General features: G+C 49.7%; 3 protein-coding genes and 1 long non-coding RNA gene across 6 annotated transcripts; 2 read left to right on the top strand and 2 right to left on the bottom strand.

The window, feature by feature from the left end:
- Position 1: 1 nt before the first annotated feature.
- Positions 2–3431, top strand: LOC134129104 (uncharacterized). The gene is made up of 3 exons (XR_009956293.1): positions 2–139; positions 3062–3216; positions 3306–3431. It is a non-coding gene; the product is annotated as an uncharacterized LOC134129104 (long non-coding RNA).
- On the bottom strand, positions 1727–7618 carry qsox2 (quiescin Q6 sulfhydryl oxidase 2). Its single transcript, XM_037483328.2, has 12 exons — positions 6900–7618; positions 5831–5931; positions 4851–4899; positions 4672–4777; positions 4484–4574; positions 4213–4358; positions 3948–4094; positions 3706–3835; positions 3509–3631; positions 3293–3443; positions 3018–3206; positions 1727–2853 (listed from the first exon to the last, which is right to left on the bottom strand). The coding sequence occupies exons 1-12, from the start codon at positions 7132–7134 to the stop codon at positions 2339–2341; spliced, it is 1983 nt and encodes a 660-aa protein (XP_037339225.2). The 5' UTR covers positions 7135–7618; the 3' UTR covers positions 1727–2338.
- A 344-nt stretch (positions 7619–7962) lies between these two features.
- Positions 7963–11596, top strand: barhl1a (BarH-like homeobox 1a). Of its 3 annotated transcripts, XM_037483202.2 has the most exons (4): positions 7963–8720; positions 9061–9575; positions 10330–10504; positions 10670–10931. In XM_037483202.2, exons 2-4 carry the CDS (start codon positions 9218–9220, stop codon positions 10929–10931), a joined length of 795 nt encoding a protein of 264 aa, XP_037339099.2. In that variant the 5' UTR covers positions 7963–8720; positions 9061–9217. The 3 variants fall into 3 exon arrangements, with proteins under 3 accessions (XP_037339099.2, XP_037339100.1, XP_037339098.2); XM_037483203.2 differs by lacking the exons at positions 7963–8720; positions 10670–10931 and adding an exon at positions 11205–11596 and having other exon boundaries at positions 8836–9575; XM_037483201.2 differs by lacking the exon at positions 7963–8720 and having other exon boundaries at positions 8836–9575.
- A 223-nt stretch (positions 11597–11819) lies between these two features.
- On the bottom strand, positions 11820–19746 carry ddx31 (DEAD (Asp-Glu-Ala-Asp) box polypeptide 31). The gene is made up of 21 exons (XM_062562669.1): positions 19529–19746; positions 18793–18902; positions 18577–18705; positions 18333–18454; positions 18158–18233; positions 17567–17610; positions 17412–17482; positions 17203–17312; positions 17066–17107; positions 16892–16956; positions 16546–16665; positions 16237–16343; positions 15391–15617; positions 15157–15309; positions 15016–15075; positions 13326–13376; positions 13071–13210; positions 12882–12966; positions 12447–12558; positions 12166–12373; positions 11820–11998 (listed from the first exon to the last, which is right to left on the bottom strand). The coding sequence occupies exons 1-21, from the start codon at positions 19653–19655 to the stop codon at positions 11893–11895; spliced, it is 2265 nt and encodes a 754-aa protein (XP_062418653.1). The 5' UTR covers positions 19656–19746; the 3' UTR covers positions 11820–11892.
- Between the last annotated feature and the right edge of the window lie 1411 nt (positions 19747–21157).

The following is a 21157-nucleotide window of genomic DNA, read 5'->3' as shown; positions in this document are numbered from 1 at the left end:
GGGGGGGGGGGGGGGGACAGCAGACAGCCGAGGAGGAGGAGTCATCTGAGGACAGAAGAGGGAGCTAATGCGGCTAACGGCCCTGCAGAGGACGAGAGAGGAAGAGAGAGACGGACATCATTCACAGACACACTGCAAGGTGGAATATTAATACACACACAATAATACACGTGCGTGTGTGTGTGCATGCGTGTGTGTAACTGTGTGTGTAAGTGGGTTTGATGTGTGTACGTGAGCCATGACTTGGCCAAATGCACAGCTCTGCATTGCAGTGCTCAGGCTGAGTTGGCATGCCGAGTACATAGTGCGTGCACACGCACACGCACACACACACACACACACACTCGCACGCACACAATAGCAGCTACAGCAGTCTCTAGTGGTTCTGGGTCTATTTCTGCTGTTCAGGGGGGGGGCGTAGGGTCATGGAGCAGAGGAGGCAGAGGGAGCAGCGGTGCAAGCCCCCAGCTGATTTCCAGGTGGGTGGTGAGGCTCTGGCCGAGAAGGAGGTGGAGGGGATGGAGGCGTGAACCCGCTGGAGGAGTTTTGGAATGCGTTGCTGCTACAGGACTTAAAGCCCGTGAGGAGGCTCCACCTCCAGGACAAACTCTCCCAGCTGCACGTGCCCGACTCCACCTGCAAGTGGATCACTGACTTCCTGTCCGACAGGAAGCAGCACGTGAAGCTGGGGAAACACGTCTCTGCCTCTCGGTCCATCAGCACCGGTTCCCCCCAAAGGCTGCGTTCTTCCCCCTCTGCTCTTCTCCCTGTACACCATCAGCTGCACCTCCAGTCACCAGTCCGTCAAGCTCCTGAAGTTAGCTGATGACACCACCCTCGTTGGACTGATCTCTGGTGGGGACGAGTCCGCCTGCAGGTGGGAGTCTGACCACCTGGTGACGTGGTGCAGCCAGAACAACCTGGAGCTCAACGCCCTGAAGACAGTGGAGATGGTCGTGGACTTCAGGAAGTATGCACCCCCACCCCCCCCCCCCTCACCCTGTGTGACTCCCCCGTCACCACTGTGGACTCCTTCCGTTTCCTGGGCTCCATCATCACCAGGACCTCAAGTGGGAGCGGAACATCAGCTCCATCACCTTGTGGTACGCTGCAGCCACAGCCAAGGACAAGGGCCGGCTGCAGCGTGTCATCGCTCTGCAGAGAAGGTGATTGGCTGCAATCTGCAGTCTCTCCAGGACTTGTTCGCTTCCAGGACTCTGAAGCAGCCAGAAGGATTGTAGCTGACCCCTCTGACCCTGGACATGAACTGTTTGTGCCCCTTCCATCCGGCAGGAGGCTGAGGTCCATCAGGACCAAGACCTCCTGCCACACAGACAGTTTCTTCCGCTGATCAAATGGTCTCATAAACCAAGTCTGAGGCCTCACTGATCCAGACAAACATCCCCGGGACATTTGTACAGTAGTGCAAACTCTTTGTGGACATTTGGAGTCTGAAGGACCCCGTGTCCAGTCAGAGGGGTCAGGCTGACAACCGGAAGACTCTGACCTTCTGTTGGAGGGGGGTAATTGAGAAAAACCCCAGGGGTCCAGGTACAGACACCTCTCCAGGACCCAGATGAACCACCTCAGGTCCAGTGTGACCTGAATCATGGTCCTGAGAGTTAATCTATCCAGTCTAGATGTTGGTGCACCTGGGGGACACTAGAGGGGTTCTGGAGGAACCATCAGAACCTTGAATAGTGGAGACCTGAGTGAAGTGGAGTCATTGATTTGCAACCGGATTTATTCAGACGGATTATTTACAAATCTCATTGAAACCGATGAGAACCAAAGGAAGGAGCAGGTCGGACGGTGCGTTCAGGTCCCATCGGAGAGAAGAGTTACACTTCAATTCAAATAAACTAAATAAATGTAATAATCCATTTTTAGGGTTAAGCTTTTTGCAGCTGAATACATTTAATGCTCAAATTTTTTTTTGATTTCAGCTACCAATTTATAATCTATGAATAATTTCTAAGTAATTCGTATTGAATTGATAATATGTTTAAATGGTCAAATTAAACATTTGAAATCAATTAAAGAAAAAATACATTTAAAAAACATTTTCTATTTCTTTGCTCATGTTTAAAAACATTTGAACATTTTATCAGATAAAGATTCTCTTTAAATGATGACTTCTGGATAAAAATGCTCATCAGATATTAAAGATGAGACTTCCTGATGAAAGTCACATGACTTTCATCACATGGGCACATGTTCAAAGGTCACATGGTCAAAATAGATTCTATAAATACAGAAACCCCAACTAGCTTTTTAAAATGCAAAACATGGCACATGAGGGTCCAGAGGTGCAGGTCCAGGTGACCCTCAGACCCGCTCAGATGGGCAGGCGGGTGTGTCGCAGCTTCCACCTCCTGGACCGGACTTTGAAGAAGAAGAAGAGGAGCATGAGGACGAGGCAGGAGCAGACGTACAGAACCACACACAGACTCATGTCCACGCTGTTGAAACCCAGACCCAAAATCCAAACCCCGCCTTGTCCTCCTCCCAGAACCAGAACCTTCTCCCCACCCAGAGCCTGGTGTCCCAGCTCCAGCTGCTTCTTGGCCTCCTTCACTCCTCCTCCTGGCTCTGGCTCTGGCTGGCTGGCCGGTACTGGATCCGGATTGGGCTGAGGATGAGGATTTGGATCGGCAGGGGGTGCGTGGAGTAGTGGGGGAGTCAGCGAGTATTTCGGGGAGATGTTGGCGGCGCCGTAGTGGTGCCTGAGGAAGATGAGGACCTGGTCCAGGTTCCACACGTGGACGCCGTGTTTCTCCTCGTGGCAGGAGGCGCAGAGGGAGGGGCTCGGCCACGGAGCTTTAGGGAAGAGGGGGTCATCGCTAAGAGAGCCTGGAAGGGGAGGAGCTTATGTTATTACATCATCAACCAAACCCTGCTGCTCCAGTGTGTAGCAGTGTGTAGCAGTGTGTAGCAGTGTGTAGCAGTGTGTAGCAGTGTGTAGCAATGTGTAGCAGTGTGTAGCAGTGTGTAGCAATGTGTAGTAATGTGGGTACCTGCCAGTCTTGAGTTGACCAGGTTGTGTTGGGTCCACAACCAGAGGACCTGCTCCTTTGGGTTGTGGACTGTCTCCACAGTGTTAGAAGCTGCTTCTTCAAAATGTCGACCACATTCCTCACAACCGAAGAACGTGGAGATGTAACGACGCATCACCTGCAGCACCGGGGACGCTTTGGCCTCCAGACCTGCAGACAGGTAGAGGGAGGGACAGAACTGTACCCAGATGTTCCAGTACTCATGTGGGATTTCTTTGTGTGAGTGGTGTGTGTACCTGTGTTGTCCAGGGCAGTGGGCGTGGCCTCATGCTGGATGGTCAGGACGTGGAACAGAGTCCATAGAGAGCACGGGTAACCTCTAAGCCCCGCCCTGCTGCCCTGGCAACCAACCCAGCGCAGCTCTGCACCGAGGAACACGCCGGAGATCTGGACAGAGACAGGAAGTCAGCTCTCGCTGTGTGCGTCTGTGTGCGTCTGTGTGCGTGTCTCACCCTCATCTTGTTGTCTACCAGGTCCAGCACGGCCTGGTAAGGGATTTGTGGAAGAGGCAGACTGAGCAGCCAATCAGAGAGCGTCTCCATCAGCTTCACCACAGAACCTCCACCTGGATACAGCTGCACCAGTGGAGGCAAGTCAGGCACAGTAGCATTTTGGGTAATTTAGGACTGAACGGTCTGCGCTCTGTTACCTTAGCAACCAGAGTAACAAAGTCCTTGAAGACCTGTAGCTCCTCCCCTTCCAAGGTGTTGTGGGAAGCCAGCTCGACTCTCAGCAGGTAGTGGAGCGCTGACTCCAGATCAGCCGCATAAACCTTTGACCTGCGCGCGCACACACACACACACACACACGCACACACACACACACACACACACACTTAAGTGGATGTGCTGAGTCCGGATCAGATCGGAGCCGGTGGTCTGATTCCCTCACCGGTCCAGGTCCCTCCAGGTCTCACTGCTCCGCTTGTTCTCCTGCGCTGCCATTAGGTCTCCACCGGTACCATCAGACCTCCACCTCAGCTGCACTCCTGGTAAGCTCCTCAACAAGGAGGAGAAGAAGAACCTCAGGCGCTTCTCACTGGGGGGGTGAGGAGGGCAGTGAGAAGTATTTTTAAATAAATAGAAATAAAACGTTATGAGACTAAAATGACTGTGTGGGCATCAGAGTGTGTGTGTGTGTGTGTGTGTCCACTCACACATGCAAGTGTGTGTGTGTGCCGTTGGGCTGCAGCAGGTACACTGAGGGGAAGGTTGAGACCTTCAGAACATCCAGCAAACGGAGATCAGAGCTCAGAGCTCTCTTCACCTCCACCCCGGAGAACTGGAGCAGGTCCAGGGCCACCTGTGGGGGGGGGGGGGGGGGGGGGGTGCATGTGTTGTAGTCATCACAATAAATTATGAATCTTCACTCTTTCTGGTCCCCCCCTCCTTCTACCCGCGCCCCCCCCTATGACTTGATAAGGTTACCTCTCGCCCTACGTAGGAGTCAGGCTCCTCTATGATGATGGCAGTGTAGTGGTCTGACCTTTGACCCAGCAGAGGGAGCAGCTCTTCAGAACTAGAACCACACACAGAACCACATCCTGTCATTGAGGAGGCAAACACTGGGTTCTGGATCAGTCCGGTTCTAGACTGGTTCCTACTGGTTCTGGTACCTGTATAGCTCCAGCGAAGGACACTGGTCCGGCCAGTCGGCCTTGGTGTGGTTCTGCAGGATTTGGACCATTAACTGTCTCACTGACTGGACCTCTTGGTCTGCACCTGGAGACAGACGGGCAGGTTAGAGACAGACGGGTAGAAAGACAGAGACCGGCAGGTTGAGCATGTGTCTCACCTCTGTAGGACGTCCCTTTGTCTGTCCCTGGACTGTGAGCATGGAAGTACTGAGGACATCCAGAGCACCATTACTATGTAGGACTAGTACACAATGTCATGAAATAGCATACCTGCAAACTGACAAGGGGGGGTGAAAAAGGTGACAACTGGGGGGAGGGGGGGTGTATATATATATATATATATATAGTATTAAACCGTTTGATTGTTAAAATGTTTAGAGTTATTATTTATAACTTGCTTAGTGTCCAAATGTGAAGCAGAAAAGCTGAAATTCAAGGCATTTTTTTAAATGTAGCCCTACTTTTAATTAGTTAATTGAGAGAACATTAGTCATATTTGCAGTCACATATATGTTAAGTTCTTTGTTACGTGACAGTCAATATTGTTAGTCATGTGATTACGTGCAGATGTTGATACGCCTCTATTCCTCTATTTAATCACCAAGGTGTCACATGATCTTCTGGACCTTTGCTTCTAGAAAACTTCTCTAACTGGACCTCTTCACATTTTAGTTGAAGACCCCTGTATTAGTACATTGACAACAGAGTATAACAAGGTATTAGTACATTGACCCCTGTATTAGTACATTGACAACAGAGTATAACAAGGTACTAGTACATTGACAGAGTATAACAAGGTATTAGTACATTGACCCCTGTATTAGTACATTGACAACAGAGTATAACAAGGTATTAGTACATTGACCCCTGTATTAGTACATTGACAGAGTATAACGAGGTACTAGTACATTGACCCCTGTATTAGTACATTGACAGAGTATAACGAGGTACTAGTACATTGACCCCTGTATTAGTACATTGACAGAGTATAACGAGGTACTAGTGCATTGACAACAGAGTATAACAAGGTATTAGTACATTGACAACAGAGTATAACAAGGTATTAGTACATTGACAACAGAGTATAACGAGGTACTAGTACATTGACAACAGAGTATAACAAGGTACTAGTACATACTCGGAATGTCGGGTAGAACTTGATGCCGAATTCTTTACAGACGTCAAAGTTGTCTTCTTGAGCGCAGTCCAGCACCCCCACGCTGAAGACAGGACGCCAGTCTGAGGGACAGAGACATTGGAGACAGGGGGCAGATAGAGACCGATTCTTTCAGTATTGTTACACTGTTTGATGGTGCGTGTGCGTGATGGTGCGTGTGCGTGATGGTGCGTGTCAGAGCAGCTGCTCTCCAGTCCCATGTCTCCCCGGGGAGAAGAGGACAGATGGACACTAGAGACGCGTTCACACAGGTTGTGTGGCTGCATGTGTGCGTGCATTTTATTAACGGACTGATTTTTACTTTGAAAGTTTAAACTGGATTAAAGAAACAACATTTAAACATTATCATTTATCAAGAAAAATCAGTTTGGCATCAATAAAGTTTACACAGATTTAATCAGTCTCCGTAGGCTAGCCGAGCTAACGCAGCTAGCCGAGCTAACCGAGCTAACGCAGCTAGCTGAGCTAGCCGAGCTAATCGAGCTAACGCAGCTAGCTGAGCTAGCCGAGCTAATCGAGCTAACTCGAGCCGAGCTAACTCGGCTAGCTGAGCTAACTCGGCTAGCCGAGCTAACCGCTCCGTGAAGTGAATGAATCAGTTGAACTTGTCAAACTGTGATTCATGCGTCACGTGGCGTTGCTCGGATACCTGTCGTGTCACCTTTCCGTTGCATGGAACCAACCGCGAGCTCTCTGGTGACACAACCACCTGCTCGCCTTTATTAGCCTCATTAAGCTAACGGCAACTGCTGACTGAAACGCGCAGGAATCTGTTAATGAATTAGTTTCTAATGAATTAAACCTCAAATAATCAAGTTGTTAATGACGTCCAAACAAACGCGTATAGAGTATGAACAACGTTTATTTATATTCCTCTGCAGCAACGAGCTCCTAAAGACTCCATTGATAAATCGGCTACTTCGGAGTCGCGTTGAGGTTCGGGTTCATGCCGGACGGACCGCTTTGTGTCAACGATCAACCGGCAGTGCGGTACCGGGCGGTATTTCGAACGCAGCCGGTGCCGCGGTACCTTTGACGTCCTGAGCCAGAGCCTTCCAGGTGCCGGAGTACTGGATGCAGTGTCCGCACCAGGACGAGTAGAACTGGACCAGCCAGGCCGACGACGAGTTCTGCACGGCGGGCTGCAGGCTGCGGCCGCTGAGGATCACCAGCGGGTCCTCCTCCCTGTACAACCGGGCTGCCGTGCCGAGACACCCGGGGGCCAGCCAGAGAAGCGCCGCCGCTCGAAGCCAGAACCGCAGCATCCCTACCGAACCGGGGGGGTACTACCTAGGAGCGGACCGTCAGAGAACCGCTAGGATCGAGCCCACGACGAGCGGAGAGCCGCGGCCCGACATGAGAGCCCAGAGACACCACGATGTGAACACTGGTCGATACTTTAGTGCAGTAAAATGTCATCGATGACGACTATTGATCCGCAGGGGACACAGACAGAGACCAGGCTCCTCTTCTGACCACTCGCGTTGGGTTGCTATGGCAACGACATTTGTGTTGGCGTCGGCTCTTAGAGAGAGAATCATACTTCAATAGACCAGTTTTATTCTAGCGGAGCTGCGAGAAGGCTGACGTCACTGCTGTGTTGCGTTTACGTGCACTAGGAAAGCTCTCCAGCTTGAGGAGATCTCTTTATGAGATGGGAAGGAACCTTAGATGAGCCACCATCAGGTAGAACCTCCATCAGGCAGAACCTCCATCAGGCAGAACCTCCATCAGGTAGAACCTCCATCAGGTAGAACCTCCATCAGGCAGAACCTCCATCAGAGCAATATCAGTTAGATTAACGTTTTATAGGGAGAGTTCTGAGATCACATGATCCGTTAGGACATCACTTCCTGTATGAGCCCCACACACTGTCCCACACACCGTCTCACACGCTGTCCCACACACCGTCTCACACGCTGTCCCACACACTGTCCCACACACTGTCCCACACACCGTCCCACACACTGTCCCACACGCCGTCTCACACGCTGTCCCACACACTGTCCCACACGCTGTCTCACACACTGTCCCACACACCGTCTCACACGCTGTCCCACACACCGTCCCACACACTGTCCCACACGCCGTCTCACACGCTGTCTCACACACTGTCCCACACACCGTCTCACACGCTGTCCCACACACCGTCTCACACGCTGTCTCACACACTGTCTCACACACTGTCCCACACACTGTCTCACACACTGTCCCACACACCGTCCCACACACTGTCCCACACGCCGTCTCACACGCTGTCCCACACACCGTCTCACACGCTGTCCCACACACCGTCTCACACGCTGTCTCACACACTGTCTCACACACTGTCCCACACACCGTCCCACACACTGTCCCACACGCCGTCTCACACGCTGTCCCACACACCGTCTCACACACTGTGCTCAAAACCTCTGGAACTCCTTGGAGGCGGTTGGAGAACTTTCCACATGACTCCCTGGTGAAGCTGTTTGAATGAAGGCCAAGAGGGTCAAAGCCGTCATCAAAGCAGCAGAAGGTCCAAAGTATTCTGGTTCATTTAGTATGTGTCCCTTCATAGTTCTGATGTCTTCAATAGTAATCTACAATGTCAATAAAATAAAGTAAAAACATTCAATGAGAAGGTGTGTCCAAACGTTCAGATTGAGTCATTAGACATTAGTGATGTGCATTAATGAGATCTGAACGAGACAGAGAGGAGCTCTGTGTGTCCTGAGACGTCCTCCAGCAGCTTAACAACGGGCCGGTCCAGACTAAGCTGAGCCAGTTCTAACGGTACCAAAGAGGAACGTCTTTAGTGGAACCAGCTTCCACTAAAGAGGAGCTTGATGACTGAAGGCTCCAGGAACAAGTAAGCAGCATCTATCTGTGTGTGTGTGTGTGTGTGAGGTTTAGCAGCGGTCAGCTGTCATGCTGTATTTATCTGAAGGAAACATGCCTTCAGGCAACCATCATGCTGTCACACACACACACACACACACACACACACACACACACGTTTTGTACTTCTATCTTTGTGAGGACATTTCAGACCTTTGTTTACTAGTTTTATATTTATCCTCCAGTTGGTTTACGAATCTCTAATTATTCTGCTACTATTGTTTGGTTCTGGTCTCAGGTGGTTGTTCTCACGTGGTTCTGGTGCTGGTCATAGTCCAAACCCAACCTGGAGTTTCCTGTGGTTTCTTCAGATCTCAGAGCTGCTGATCGGTGGATCAATAAACATCTCGTTCTCATTTCGTGAGTCCCATCATTTGAAACCAGCACGATGACGTCACAGTCGCTCACTTTCTGCCGCGCACACCTGGTTGAGTGCCTCACACTCACCTGAGTGCGCCCGAGGAGGAGATGGACGTCCCCGCCTCCGGCTGCTCCGGGTTCCTCATTGACGCGCTCCTCTCTCCTCCTGCGGAGCTCCGCACGGCGCCCGGCCGCTCGGCACCTCCTTCCCCGCAGAGAGAGCCTGATCTCCGGCTGCACTGTGCCCGGCCCCTCGGTCACCCCCAGCAGCTGCAGCCCCGCAACCACTTCTTCAGCTCCTCTTTCCTCATCCGGGACATTCTTGCGGACCGCCGGTCCCCCCCGAGCCCGGGACCAGACCGCCGGGACCCGGGACCGTTCAAGCTCGAACCCGAGTCGTTCCATTTCGGACCGGAAGAAGATTTTCAGGATAAAAGCGTGAGCGGCTCCGACAGTGAGACCAGAGGTGAGAGACAATATTTGAATCCTTTTATTCAAATAATTAAAATAATCTGTAGACTAATGTAAAACAAATGCTTTAATCTGATCATGTGTGCAGGAGACATTTAAATGCAAGTCAAACTGGTCGATTATCGATGAGGAAATCTACTAAACAGAATATTTCAGCTCTTTGTGAAAAACCTCTTATTAAAATAACTGATTTATTCTCATTTCATTTCGTTCCGAGCGTCCTAATAATATTGTAATTATAGATTATAATAACAAGCATTAATGGGAGTTGATGATCCTTCATAATTTCTCATATTCAGCTCAGTTTTTTTATTAGTTATATTTTCATATTTCAACAAAAATGAATTAATCGGTCTTTATTGAGGATGTATTAATAAATAATGTCGGAGCTGCTCATTAATTGTCTCCAAAATAAACAGAATTTTATGGCTTTTATGTTTAAAGAACAAACACTTGATGGCAGATTCATAATTTAAAATGAAACGTACTGCAAGTAAATTTGTCTAAACTTTCCATCTCCCGTGATTTTATTGTACGAACTGAACCTAGAGCCCCCTGACCTTTACTAGAGCCCCCTGACCTTTACTAGAGCCCCCTGACCTTTACTAATATGTATCTCAATTACTTCAATAATGTATTTGTATGAATAAATTCAGTTCAAAGATGTCAGTACCCCCCTTCCCCCACCCCCGTCCCTTCAAAATAAAACCCTCCACGAGGTGAATTCTAACTGACTGCTTGTGACGAAGCCGACCATCAGAAGAAGCCCCGTAAAGCTCGGACGGCCTTCAGCGAGCAGCAGCTGACCAGGCTGGAGAAGAGCTTCCACAAGCAGAAGTACCTGAGTGTCCAGGACCGGATGGAGCTGGCGTCCTCCCTGCAGCTCAGCGACACCCAGGTCAAGACCTGGTACCAGAACCGGAGGTAAGCTCAGACGGTTCTGGTCATTTCACACCGTGACTATTGTAACTCCTCCACCTGCCAGCACCACCCAACCTCTGCAGCAGCTTAACTGGTCTTTAACTTCAGTCCTCCACTGGGTACCAGGGGCTGCCCGCATCCCTAAAGAATGGTATTTGGTTTCAACAGCTCGGGTCCAGTCTACATCCAGGACCTGGTCCGACCGTCTGTCCCTGAACGTTCTCCCCGCTCTGCATCAATCTGCTCCCTCACAAAAAGCCAAACATCCCAGCTGTCCAGGCTCCTTAATGGTGGATTGAGCTCCCCATCAGTAGCACCTGGACCCACCAGACCTGGACTAGGGAGCACCTGGTCCCAAAGACCTGGACTAGGGAGCACCTGGTCCCACAGACCTGGACCCACCAGACCTGGACCCACAGACCTGGACTAGGTAGCACCTGTTCCCACAGACCTGGACTAGGTAGCACCTGGACCCACAGACCTGGACTAGGTAGTACCTGGACCCACAGACCTGGACTAGGGAGCCCTTGACGATGGCACTTATTTGTGGTTCTGGTCTTTCTGTTCTTACTGTAAGTCGCTTTGGGTCAAAGTCTCCGCTAAATGAAACATGCAAATGTGAATGAAGCAGTTTAAATTTAAACAGGTTCAGACCCTCATGTTCATCTGATAGTTGCATAACGATGATCATCTCGTTTGACAGAACTAAGTGGAAGCGTCAGTCCACCGTCGGTTTGGAGCTGCTGGCTGAAGCCGGCAGGATGTTCCTGCCCTCACACTTCCTGTTCCCTCGTTCCCCGCCCACACCGGACCTGTACCTGTACCAGCACACGGTCCTCAGCGGGCCGCACGCCCACTGACACCGCTGTCATACATATATATATATATATATATATATATATACTGCGTATGTACATTTAAAAGGATCAAGCGGTTCTTGTTGGACCGACGGACCTGGTTCATATCAACGCTGATCACAAAGTTCACATCTAGAACGACACCAGAAGACTTGACTCACAATAAATATGCAAATAAGCCCTGTTTTGGTTGTTTGTGTATTTGGATTTTTCTGATTAAACAAACTGTGAAAGCAGATCAATGACTCGAGTCTGATCCAGACTCCTTTTGTGGACTTTGGTTGATTTCTCAGATGATGGAGAATGTTGGTTTATGGTCTTTAGGATGCCAGAGGTCAGCAGAGGTCAAAGCCTGTAGGGGCACACTTAAATAACATCATTTAAATACATAGACAAAAACGCTGCTCCTACAGCAGTGTTAACATGGAGGTATTGGATATAATATAAAGTGAGAGTCAAAATAAACCTGAGACAAAAAATACATTTATTTTCCAACAAGACAGATCAAACATCTTCATCAGAGTCTAATTATTCTTACTCCTCCTCCTCCTGGCCAAACACTGCACTCTTCTTCTTCTTCTTCTTGGCGTCAGCTGCCTCCAAACCGCTGGAGAACTCAGAGTGCTGACGGGCCGAGAGGCTGAAGATACAAGATAGAACATAGTACCTCACTGCATGATGACACACACACACACACACACACACACACACACACACACACACACACACACACACACACACACACACACACACACACACACACACACACACACACACACACACACACACACACACACACACACACACCTCTTTACTGCCGCGGTGCGGACCCTCGGCCCCTTGTTGTTGTTGTTGTTGTTTTTGTGGCAGCGGGCCCCGGGGCCTCTCAGGCCCTGCGGAGCGTCTCGCAGGCCGAAGCTCTTGGCGGCGTGGCCCAGGTGGAGGGAGCGGATGTGGAAGATGTGTTTGAGGTGGGAGGGGTAAGCGGTGTAAGCCCGCAAGAAGGACTGCAGCGCTGATGACACGAAGGGACATGCGTCAAAAACAGGAAGCGAGTCATAACCCGATGAACCCAAGAGGTCGCTTACCGCTCTTTGCCCTCTGCACCGACTGAAGGTCCGAGTGGACGAAGTTCTCAAACTCAGTCTGCAGGACCGTGGCCCTCTCTCTGGTTTCCTGCTCCAGGGCTTTAGATGAGGACTAAAAGAAAGACGGGTTGGTGGGTGAGAAGAACAGGTAGGGAAAGACAGACAGGTGGGGGGACAGACTGGCGGTTGTGATGATTCTCTATAAAAGATGACAACTTTATCCTAAAACATAGTCAATATAACAAAGGACAACAATCAATAGTTTGAATAGAGATCTGGTCGGTGGATTCGTGCATAGTTTTAACCTCTGAGGGTCTTCTGAGCAAGACACTAAATTTGGATGCTAACGCTAGCCAGGATCAATTGGGTCATCGAATCAGAAAACCAACATCACGTGACCTCTCAGCACCTTTAGCTCTATAAAGGTGACCTCACCTGGCTGTGGTATTTGCCCCGCCCCTTATAGGCGTCATCCAGCATCAGAGTGGACAGGATGTTCTGCAACTTCAGGTCCAATAGGCTGAAACCAAAAAGACCAGAAGGTGGATCACCAGAAATACTGGACTGGCATCATCAGTGACCTGGTTAGTGCCTTGCACGTTTTAACGGTATCGACAAACAAACCTGATGTTGTGATTGGCCAGCTCGTTAACAAAGGCGGCCTCAGCGGGGGTGAGGAAGAGAAGACTGCTTCCTGTTCCTCCGATACGAGCCGTCCTACCGACTCGATGAACGTATTCCGCTGCCGTGGTGGGAGGAGTGTACTGAGGACACAAAATGACCACAGATATAATCCAAGATGGCCACAGATAGAAACCAAGATGGCCACAGACAGAAACCAAGATGGAAAACTTAAAATGTTGTAGTTGGAGTAGATACCTGAATGATCCAGGTGACCTGAAGAAGGTCCAAGCCTCTGGCTGCGACGTCCTTAAACACAAACAATTCAAATTCTAACAAGGATTTAACAAATAATGTAGCATTTAGAGCACAAATGTCAAACTCAAGGCCATGGTGGAATTATCTTTGATCCGCGGGCTAATATTTCATTTCTATTACAGCTGGTACATCATAAATAGCACCTGAAATAGGTTTGACCGCCCTGATGTAGAGCGACACATGAACACGTGACGTAGCATGTAGAGAGACACATGAACACGTGACGTAGCATGTAGAGAGACACATGAACACGTGACGTAGCATGTAGAGAGACACATGAACACGTGACGTAGCATGTAGAGCGACACATGAACACGTGACGTAGCATGTAGAGCGACAAATGATCACGTGACGTAGCATGTAGAGCGACACATGAACACGTGACGTAGCATGTAGAGCGACACATGAACACGTGACGTAGCATGTAGAGCGACACATGAACACGTGACGTAGCATGTAGAGCGACACATGAACACGTGACGTAGCATGTAGAGCGACAAATGAACACGTGACGTAGCATGTAGAGCGACACATGAACACGTGACGTAGCATGTAGAGCGACACATGAACACGTGACGTAGCATGTAGAGCGACACATGAACACGTGACGTAGCATGTAGAGCGACACATGAACACGTGACGTAGCATGTAGAGCGACACATGAACACGTGACGTAGCATGTAAAGCGACACATGAACACGTGACGTAGCATGTAGAGCGACACATGAACACGTGACGTAGCATGTAGAGCGACACATGAACACGTGACGTAGCATGTAGAGCGACACATGAACACGTGACGTAGCATGTAGAGCGACACATGAACACGTGACGTAGCATGTACAGAGACACATGAACACGTGACGTAGCGTGAAGAGCGACACATGAACACGTGACGTAGCGTGTAGAGCGACACATGAACACGTGACGTAGCATGTAGAGCGACACATGAACACGTGACGTAGCATGTAGAGCGACACATGAACACGTGACGTAGCATGTAGAGCGACACATGAACACGTGACGTAGCATGTAGAGTGACACATGAACACGTGACGTAGCATGTAGAGCGACACATGAACACGTGACGTAGCATGTAGAGCGACACATGAACACGTGACGTAGCATGTAGAGCGACACATGAACACATGACGTAGCATGTAGAGCGACACATGAACACGTGACGTAGCGTGTAGATTGACACATGAACACGTGACGTAGCATGTAGAGCGACACATGAACACGTGACGTAGCATGTAGAGCGACACATGAACACGTGACGTAGCATGTAGAGCGACACATGAACATGTGACGTAGCATGTAGAGCGACACATGAACACGTGACGTAGCATGTAGAGCGACACATGAACACGTGACGTAGCATGTAGAGTGACACATGAACACGTGACGTAGCATGTAGAGCGACACATGAACACGTGACGTAGCGTGTAGAGTGACACATGAACACGTGACGTAGCATGTAGAGCGACACATGAACACGTGACGTAGCATGTAGAGCGACACATGAACACGTGACGTAGCATGTAGAGCGACACATGAACACGTGACGTAGCATGTAGAGCGACACATGAACACGTGACGTAGCATGTAGAGCGACGGACACACTCACCGTACACAGCAGAACTCCACACCGAGACACTGAGAACTGCTGGAAGACATCCGAGCGCTCCTGGTGGAGAAAACAAACACACGCTGACTCCAGTTGGGGTGAAAGCTGGCGGGCAGAGCAACGACGGGACGGACGGCTCACTGCTTGCTTCATGTTGCCGTGGAGACGCAGGAAGCTGAGCGGAGGCCTCTGATTGGCTGAGGCTCCGCAGAGGACGGAGGAGAAGAGGCTGTGGAGGAACTCCACTGCCTCGCAGCTCGAGGTGAAGACAATGACTTTGTTGTCCTGAGCAAACTGATAAAAAAAAACGGTCGGTCACCATGGCAACGTATTGTGATCTTCATTATGAACATTTATTCCTATTTATATGGTCACCTTGCATTTTTCCAGTATGAAAGCAGCCAGGCAGACCAATCTGAGCTTACTGGGAACCACCACCACGTACTGCTTCAGGGCCTCGGGCAGAACGAAGCTCTCTGATTGAAGTGAGCCGGGGTCAGAGGTCACAGCGGAGCCCGAGGTGACAAGGTCAGAGGAGGCAAGGCCAGACACCTGGATTTGGACCGGGTCGTTGAGACAAACGTCTGCAAGCCGGGTGACACCTGAAACGCCCCAGTTCATGTGTAAATGATCATGGATCCAATAAGAATAATAATAATGATGTTGAACTGAGAACCACGGTTACCAGTTATAAACAGAAGGTAAATAGCTGCCTGGTTGTAACGTTGTGTGAGAAAATGTTTGCTAGCTCAGCACCAAAAGTCAGTCGCTGGTGGACTTGAATCAGTGTGACGTCTGAACGTCTCGTGGCTGACCCGGTTTGGGTCCATAAGGTCAACAACATGAATTGTCCTCAAACACCAGCACCGACTCCGTGTTGGATGGATGATGTGTTCACATCTCCTCTGGTCCTCAGGTCTAAAGTTTCCTCTCTTCAGCAGCTGGTGGAGCAGATAAAGCACCACGTCCACCCCTCCAGTGCTTCCCCATCAAAGTTTACACAAGCAGGACATTTACTGCTATCAGGTACTGCTCAGGTAATGTAGACAGGTGATCAGCATGCAGGATTTCATCTTTAGAAATGACTGAAATCCAGTAAGACACAGAACTTCATGTCTTCAGTGGCATTTGTCCCTGATTTGAACCCCTAAAACTAAAGTTACAGGAGAAAAGAGTCAAATTACATTGAGATGAAATAAAAGAAAGAGGATATTTGTTTACCGTGGGTTAATGTCGCTGACAGCAGGACGTTCTGCCTGCTGGAACCAGTGCTGTTCAGACGGTTCACTATGATGGTCACATCCTTCTCAAAGCCCATGTCCAACGTCCTACACACACAGGTTCTAGTTTCAAGTCTTCTTCAGTGCAGCATGATGTTCATTTAGTGACTGATGGTCCATTTAGAGTCAAAGAGACCATGAAGAGGGGCTGCTTTAGGGCGGGGCTACACCCTGATTGACAGGTCTCCCATAGACCATAAAGCGGGGGTGCCTTATGGGAGGTGGGGCTACAGGTGGAGAAGAAACTTACCGGTCAGCTTCGTCCAGGATGAGCCATCGGACGCGGCTGAAGCCGACGCTCAGGGTGTTCTGGATGTGATCCACCAGACGCCCGGGGGTGGAAACCAGGATGTTGATTCCTTTACGAAGCCTGAAGGCAGAAACGAGTCAGAACTTTGATCTACAGAAACTATTCTCTGGAAAAGTCCTGCTCTTCACAGCTCTCAACGTATTCACATAATAAATTCTTAAACAGAAAGTAGCAGGAGTCATACATAGTTAGTCGTGTTTATGCTTATGAGGACTGCTGCTCTAGAGGACAAAGACGAGATGATGGTGTGGACTTGATAAAAAGACTCAAGGCTAAAGGATGCTACCTGGCCTTCTCTGACTTCCTCTTCTCTCCCCCCATCAGGACACCGGGGACGATCCAGGTGAACGGCTGCAGAAACAAACAAATGCTTCATTACGCTTTTAACAGATTACAGGAGACAAGACGCGGCTAAACGGGACAGAACTCCTGACTAAAATCAGAATTTGGTTCTGTTTACCTTCACAAGCTTTGTGAAGATCTGGAATGTCTGCTGGGCCAGCTGAGGGACGGACACAGAAAGAGAGGGATTCAAGTTCTGGACCACATGTTGGATCACAAACTGGAGTCCAGGTGGGACGAAGTGAGAGCTCAGACCTCTCTGGTGGGGACAATGACGACGGCCAGCGGGCCGTCTGACCTTTTGACCTTCTGTTGGGCCGCCTGCAGACTCTGGACCACGGGGACGGCGTAGGACAGCGTCTTACCTGCAGAGACACGGGTTGGGGGGGTAAGAGAGATAGTAGTACTGCCAGGGTACAAGTACTACAGTACTACGAGTAGTGCAACAGTAGCACAAGTCTCACCTGAACCCGTCTGAGAACGAACCACCGCGTCTCGCCCCGACAGAAGGACTGGAATCGTGCGTTTCTGAACACTACACACAAGCAGACACACACATGTCACTGCAACCAGCTGTGCATCTGTGTGTGTGTGTGTGTGTGTGTGTGTGTGTACTGACCTGGTCACTGTGGAAACATGCAGCACTTTGTTGAGTGTCGCCACCTGATGGACAGAAACCAGCCAATCACAGCACAGCACACTCCTCAGCTGTCACAATGACTTCAATGTTCACAACAAGAGCACAAAAACAGCAGCAAACTCACAAGTCAAATGAACGTCACACAAGTGACTTTGTTGTGACGTTTACACTGTGAACCGAGTGGAGCGTCACATGACCAAAAACAGCACTAATTCATTAACCTCGATGAATGAATGTAACGAGTAATCGCTTCATAAACCGTAAAATTGTTATTTTTAACACAAACTCCACATGTCATCATGTTGGAGGTGGCGTCTCAACAATGTCCCCACATTTAGCAGGACGTTTTCAAACCACCGTCTTTTAGGGACACAGCGGTGTCCTCTGCAGGGGAGATGTTGACATGGCAGTAATAGCTTAGCCTAGCAGCTAGCTTAGCATAGCGCCCTGCTCGTCCTCCTTGTGTTTGACACTGTTTAATGTCCGTCTCTCTGCTCTCACTCAGATGTTGCCAGCCCTAAAACAGAGTTCATGATTGTGTGTGTGTGTGTGTGTGTGTGTGTGTGTTACCAGGTGTGGATGGAGGTCCAGGTCTGAAAATGAGTCGCTGGTGAAGATCTGCTCCTTTAACTGGGAGACATCTGGTCTAAAAGGAGAGGAGGCGACAGGTGATCAGTGTCATCAATAACACACAGTGAGTCGAGGGATGATGTCACTGGGCTGTGGACCAATCACAGAGCAGTACCTGAGGATGACGGGGATTTCCGGGTTATGTCTGAACAGAGAAGAAGTCTTGATGATCCTTGTCTCCGTCGTCAACACCTCCTCCTCCTTCTTCTTCTTCTTCTGTAGTTTCCTCTGGTCAGTCTGTAGGCATCATCACCATGACAACAAACACCATCGTCAACATCTGGATTTATTTATTTATCTTCTATGACGTTTGTTAGTGTGTGAGTCAGCTGACAGGAAGGTGAGACAGGTGTGTTTACCTGAGTGACCTCCTCCTCCTCCTCCTCCTCCTCCTCCTCCTCCTGGGCCCGTCTCCTCTGTTTGGAGGAGCTGATCATCTTCTCCTCTTCAGAGGAATCCACCCTCCTCTTCTCTGCCCACTGCTTCTTCTGGAGAATCAACAGAGACAGATGATCACATTATTGATACTGATGATCACATTATTGATACTGATGATCACATTATTGATAACTCACTCTGGTCCATCTCTGCTGCGTCGTCAGTGGCTTCTTCCTGGGGGGGAAGGAGACGCTGCTGCAGATGTTCAGACACAGCTGGTCCTCTGTTGATGACATCATCTGCCCACCTGATCACAGTAGGGGTGGATTTCAGAAACAGCTGTAAATAACTTCATCACAGTTCTAGATTGATTGTGCTCATGTATGAGCAGAAACCCACGTGGAGGTTCATCCTAAACAAACAGAGCACGTGACCCTCTAACGTCTAAGACTTTACGTGATGACGAACAAAACGTATTGTAGCGTGTCGTAAGTTCCTAAATGTGTATATGGTTCTGATTGATTACTGGGGCCCGGGTTGGGGAACATTAACCCTTCCGGGGTAATGTGTGTAGTTTGGGGGAACACAGGAAGTGGGAGCTGTGGGAGCTGTGCTTCTTACTGGTGTGTAAAACCCGTGGTGTTTTTGGGTGGCAGTCAACAATAAAGCCGGGTAATGATAAAGTGGCTCTTTATTGGCACAGAACGGTACATTATGAATTTGTCCTCTCCGGAGGGACCAACTCACCCTGCAGCTAACCGTTTAGCATCGTTAGCTCCGACTTGAAACAAAGTCACGAAGAGCGTGACGTAAGAGCGGATGGACCAGGTCCTCACGCGCACACACAGACGCGCGCGTGTCTAGCTAACGCTAGCCGCATGCTAACACACACGGCCTCATTTTGATACAGAGAAATATAAGAGGTGGACTCACCGCGATACTGAGAGAACAGACCAACACACGTGTGGCTCACTTCCGGGTGTGTCACGGAAGCCCCGCCTCCTTCACAGCTGATCTTTGTGGACATGCGCAGAGGTTGCATGTCCTTTTTTAGATGCATTATTATTGTTGCATTCAAATTATTAGTGATAAATTAACATAATCCTTATTAAAATGATTACTGAATCATGAAGGTATTATTATAGAGTCATTTACATTATTAACATTCCAGAGGAGCACCAGTCTGAATGAAGACCTGAGGATCAATGGACCCATTGGTTAAAGCGGGACCGGCTCTTTGTTCATAATCAAAAGCTGTTTATTGCCACGTACGTTACACATACAGCAAAGTGTCTTTCAGGTGATTGGTGTGATATAAGAATAAAATAAGATCAAAATGTGCAAAATGACCATAATGTCAACAGACAAGAGAAGCAAGGCCCGTTTCCACGGTGATGGAGGGTCTGGGTCCGAGACCAGCTGACTGTGGCAGGAGGTCTTGGTACTGATGGAGGCTGCGTCTGTGGAGACACTCTGAGTCTTCCTGCTCGCCCCCTGTCCTCAAGAGCTAAGAATAAAGCTGTCAATCAGCTGGTCCTCTGGGACTCAAACCGACACCCGGAGGACTAATTATAGTCTTCACCAAAAGGAGGTCTGTGAAACGTCCGCCTCATCCAATCAGAGAGCAGCTCTCCATCACCAACAGGAAGTAAACCAGACAATTAAACAAAAGGAGGACGTGACAGCAAGGTTTCTACAGGAGAGGGAGACAGGTGAGGTTGAGACAGGTAAGAGACAGACGGATGAGAGGGAGACAGGTGAGAGACAGATAGGAGAGGGAGAGACAGACAGGAGAGGGAGACAGGTGAGAGACAGATAGGAGAGGGAGAGACAGACAGGAGAGGGAGACAGGTGAGAGACAGACAGGAGAGGGAGACAGGTGAGAGACAGATAGGAGAGGGAGAGAAAGACAGGAGAGGGAGACAGGTGAGAGACAGACAGGAGAGGGAGACAGGTGAGAGACAGATAGGAGAGGGAGACAGGTGAGAGACAGATAGGAGAGGGAGACAGGTGAGAGACAGATAGGAGAGGGAGACAGGTGAGAGACAGACAGGAGAGGGAGACAGGTGAGAGACAGATAGGAGAGGGAGACAGGTGAGAGACAGATAGGAGAGGGAGACAGGTGAGAGACAGACAGGAGAGGGAGACAGGTGAGAGACAGACAGGAGAGGGAGACAGGTGAGAGACAGATAGGAGAGGGAGACAGGTGAGAGACAGATAGGAGAGGGAGACAGGTGAGAGACAGATAGGAGAGGGAGACAGGTGAGAGACAGATAGGAGAGGGAGAGAAAGACAGGAGAGGGAGACAGGTGAGAGACAGATAGGAGAGGGAGACAGGTGAGAGACAGATAGGAGAGGGAGACAGGTGAGAGACAGACAGGAGAGGGAGACAGGTGAGAGACAGATAGGAGAGGGAGACAGGTGAGAGACAGATAGGAGAGGGAGACAGGTGAGAGACAGATAGGAGAGGGAGACAGGTGAGAGACAGATAGGAGAGGGAGAAAGGTGAGAGACAGATAGGAGAGGGAGACAGGTGAGAGACAGACAGGAGAGGGAGACAGG

Source organism: Pungitius pungitius, chromosome 5 (assembly GCF_949316345.1).
Source record: "Pungitius pungitius chromosome 5, fPunPun2.1, whole genome shotgun sequence".
NCBI lineage: Eukaryota > Metazoa > Chordata > Actinopteri > Perciformes > Gasterosteidae > Pungitius > Pungitius pungitius.
The sequence above is the reverse complement of the archived record's forward strand: the minus strand, read 5'-3'. Positions and strand labels throughout refer to the sequence as shown.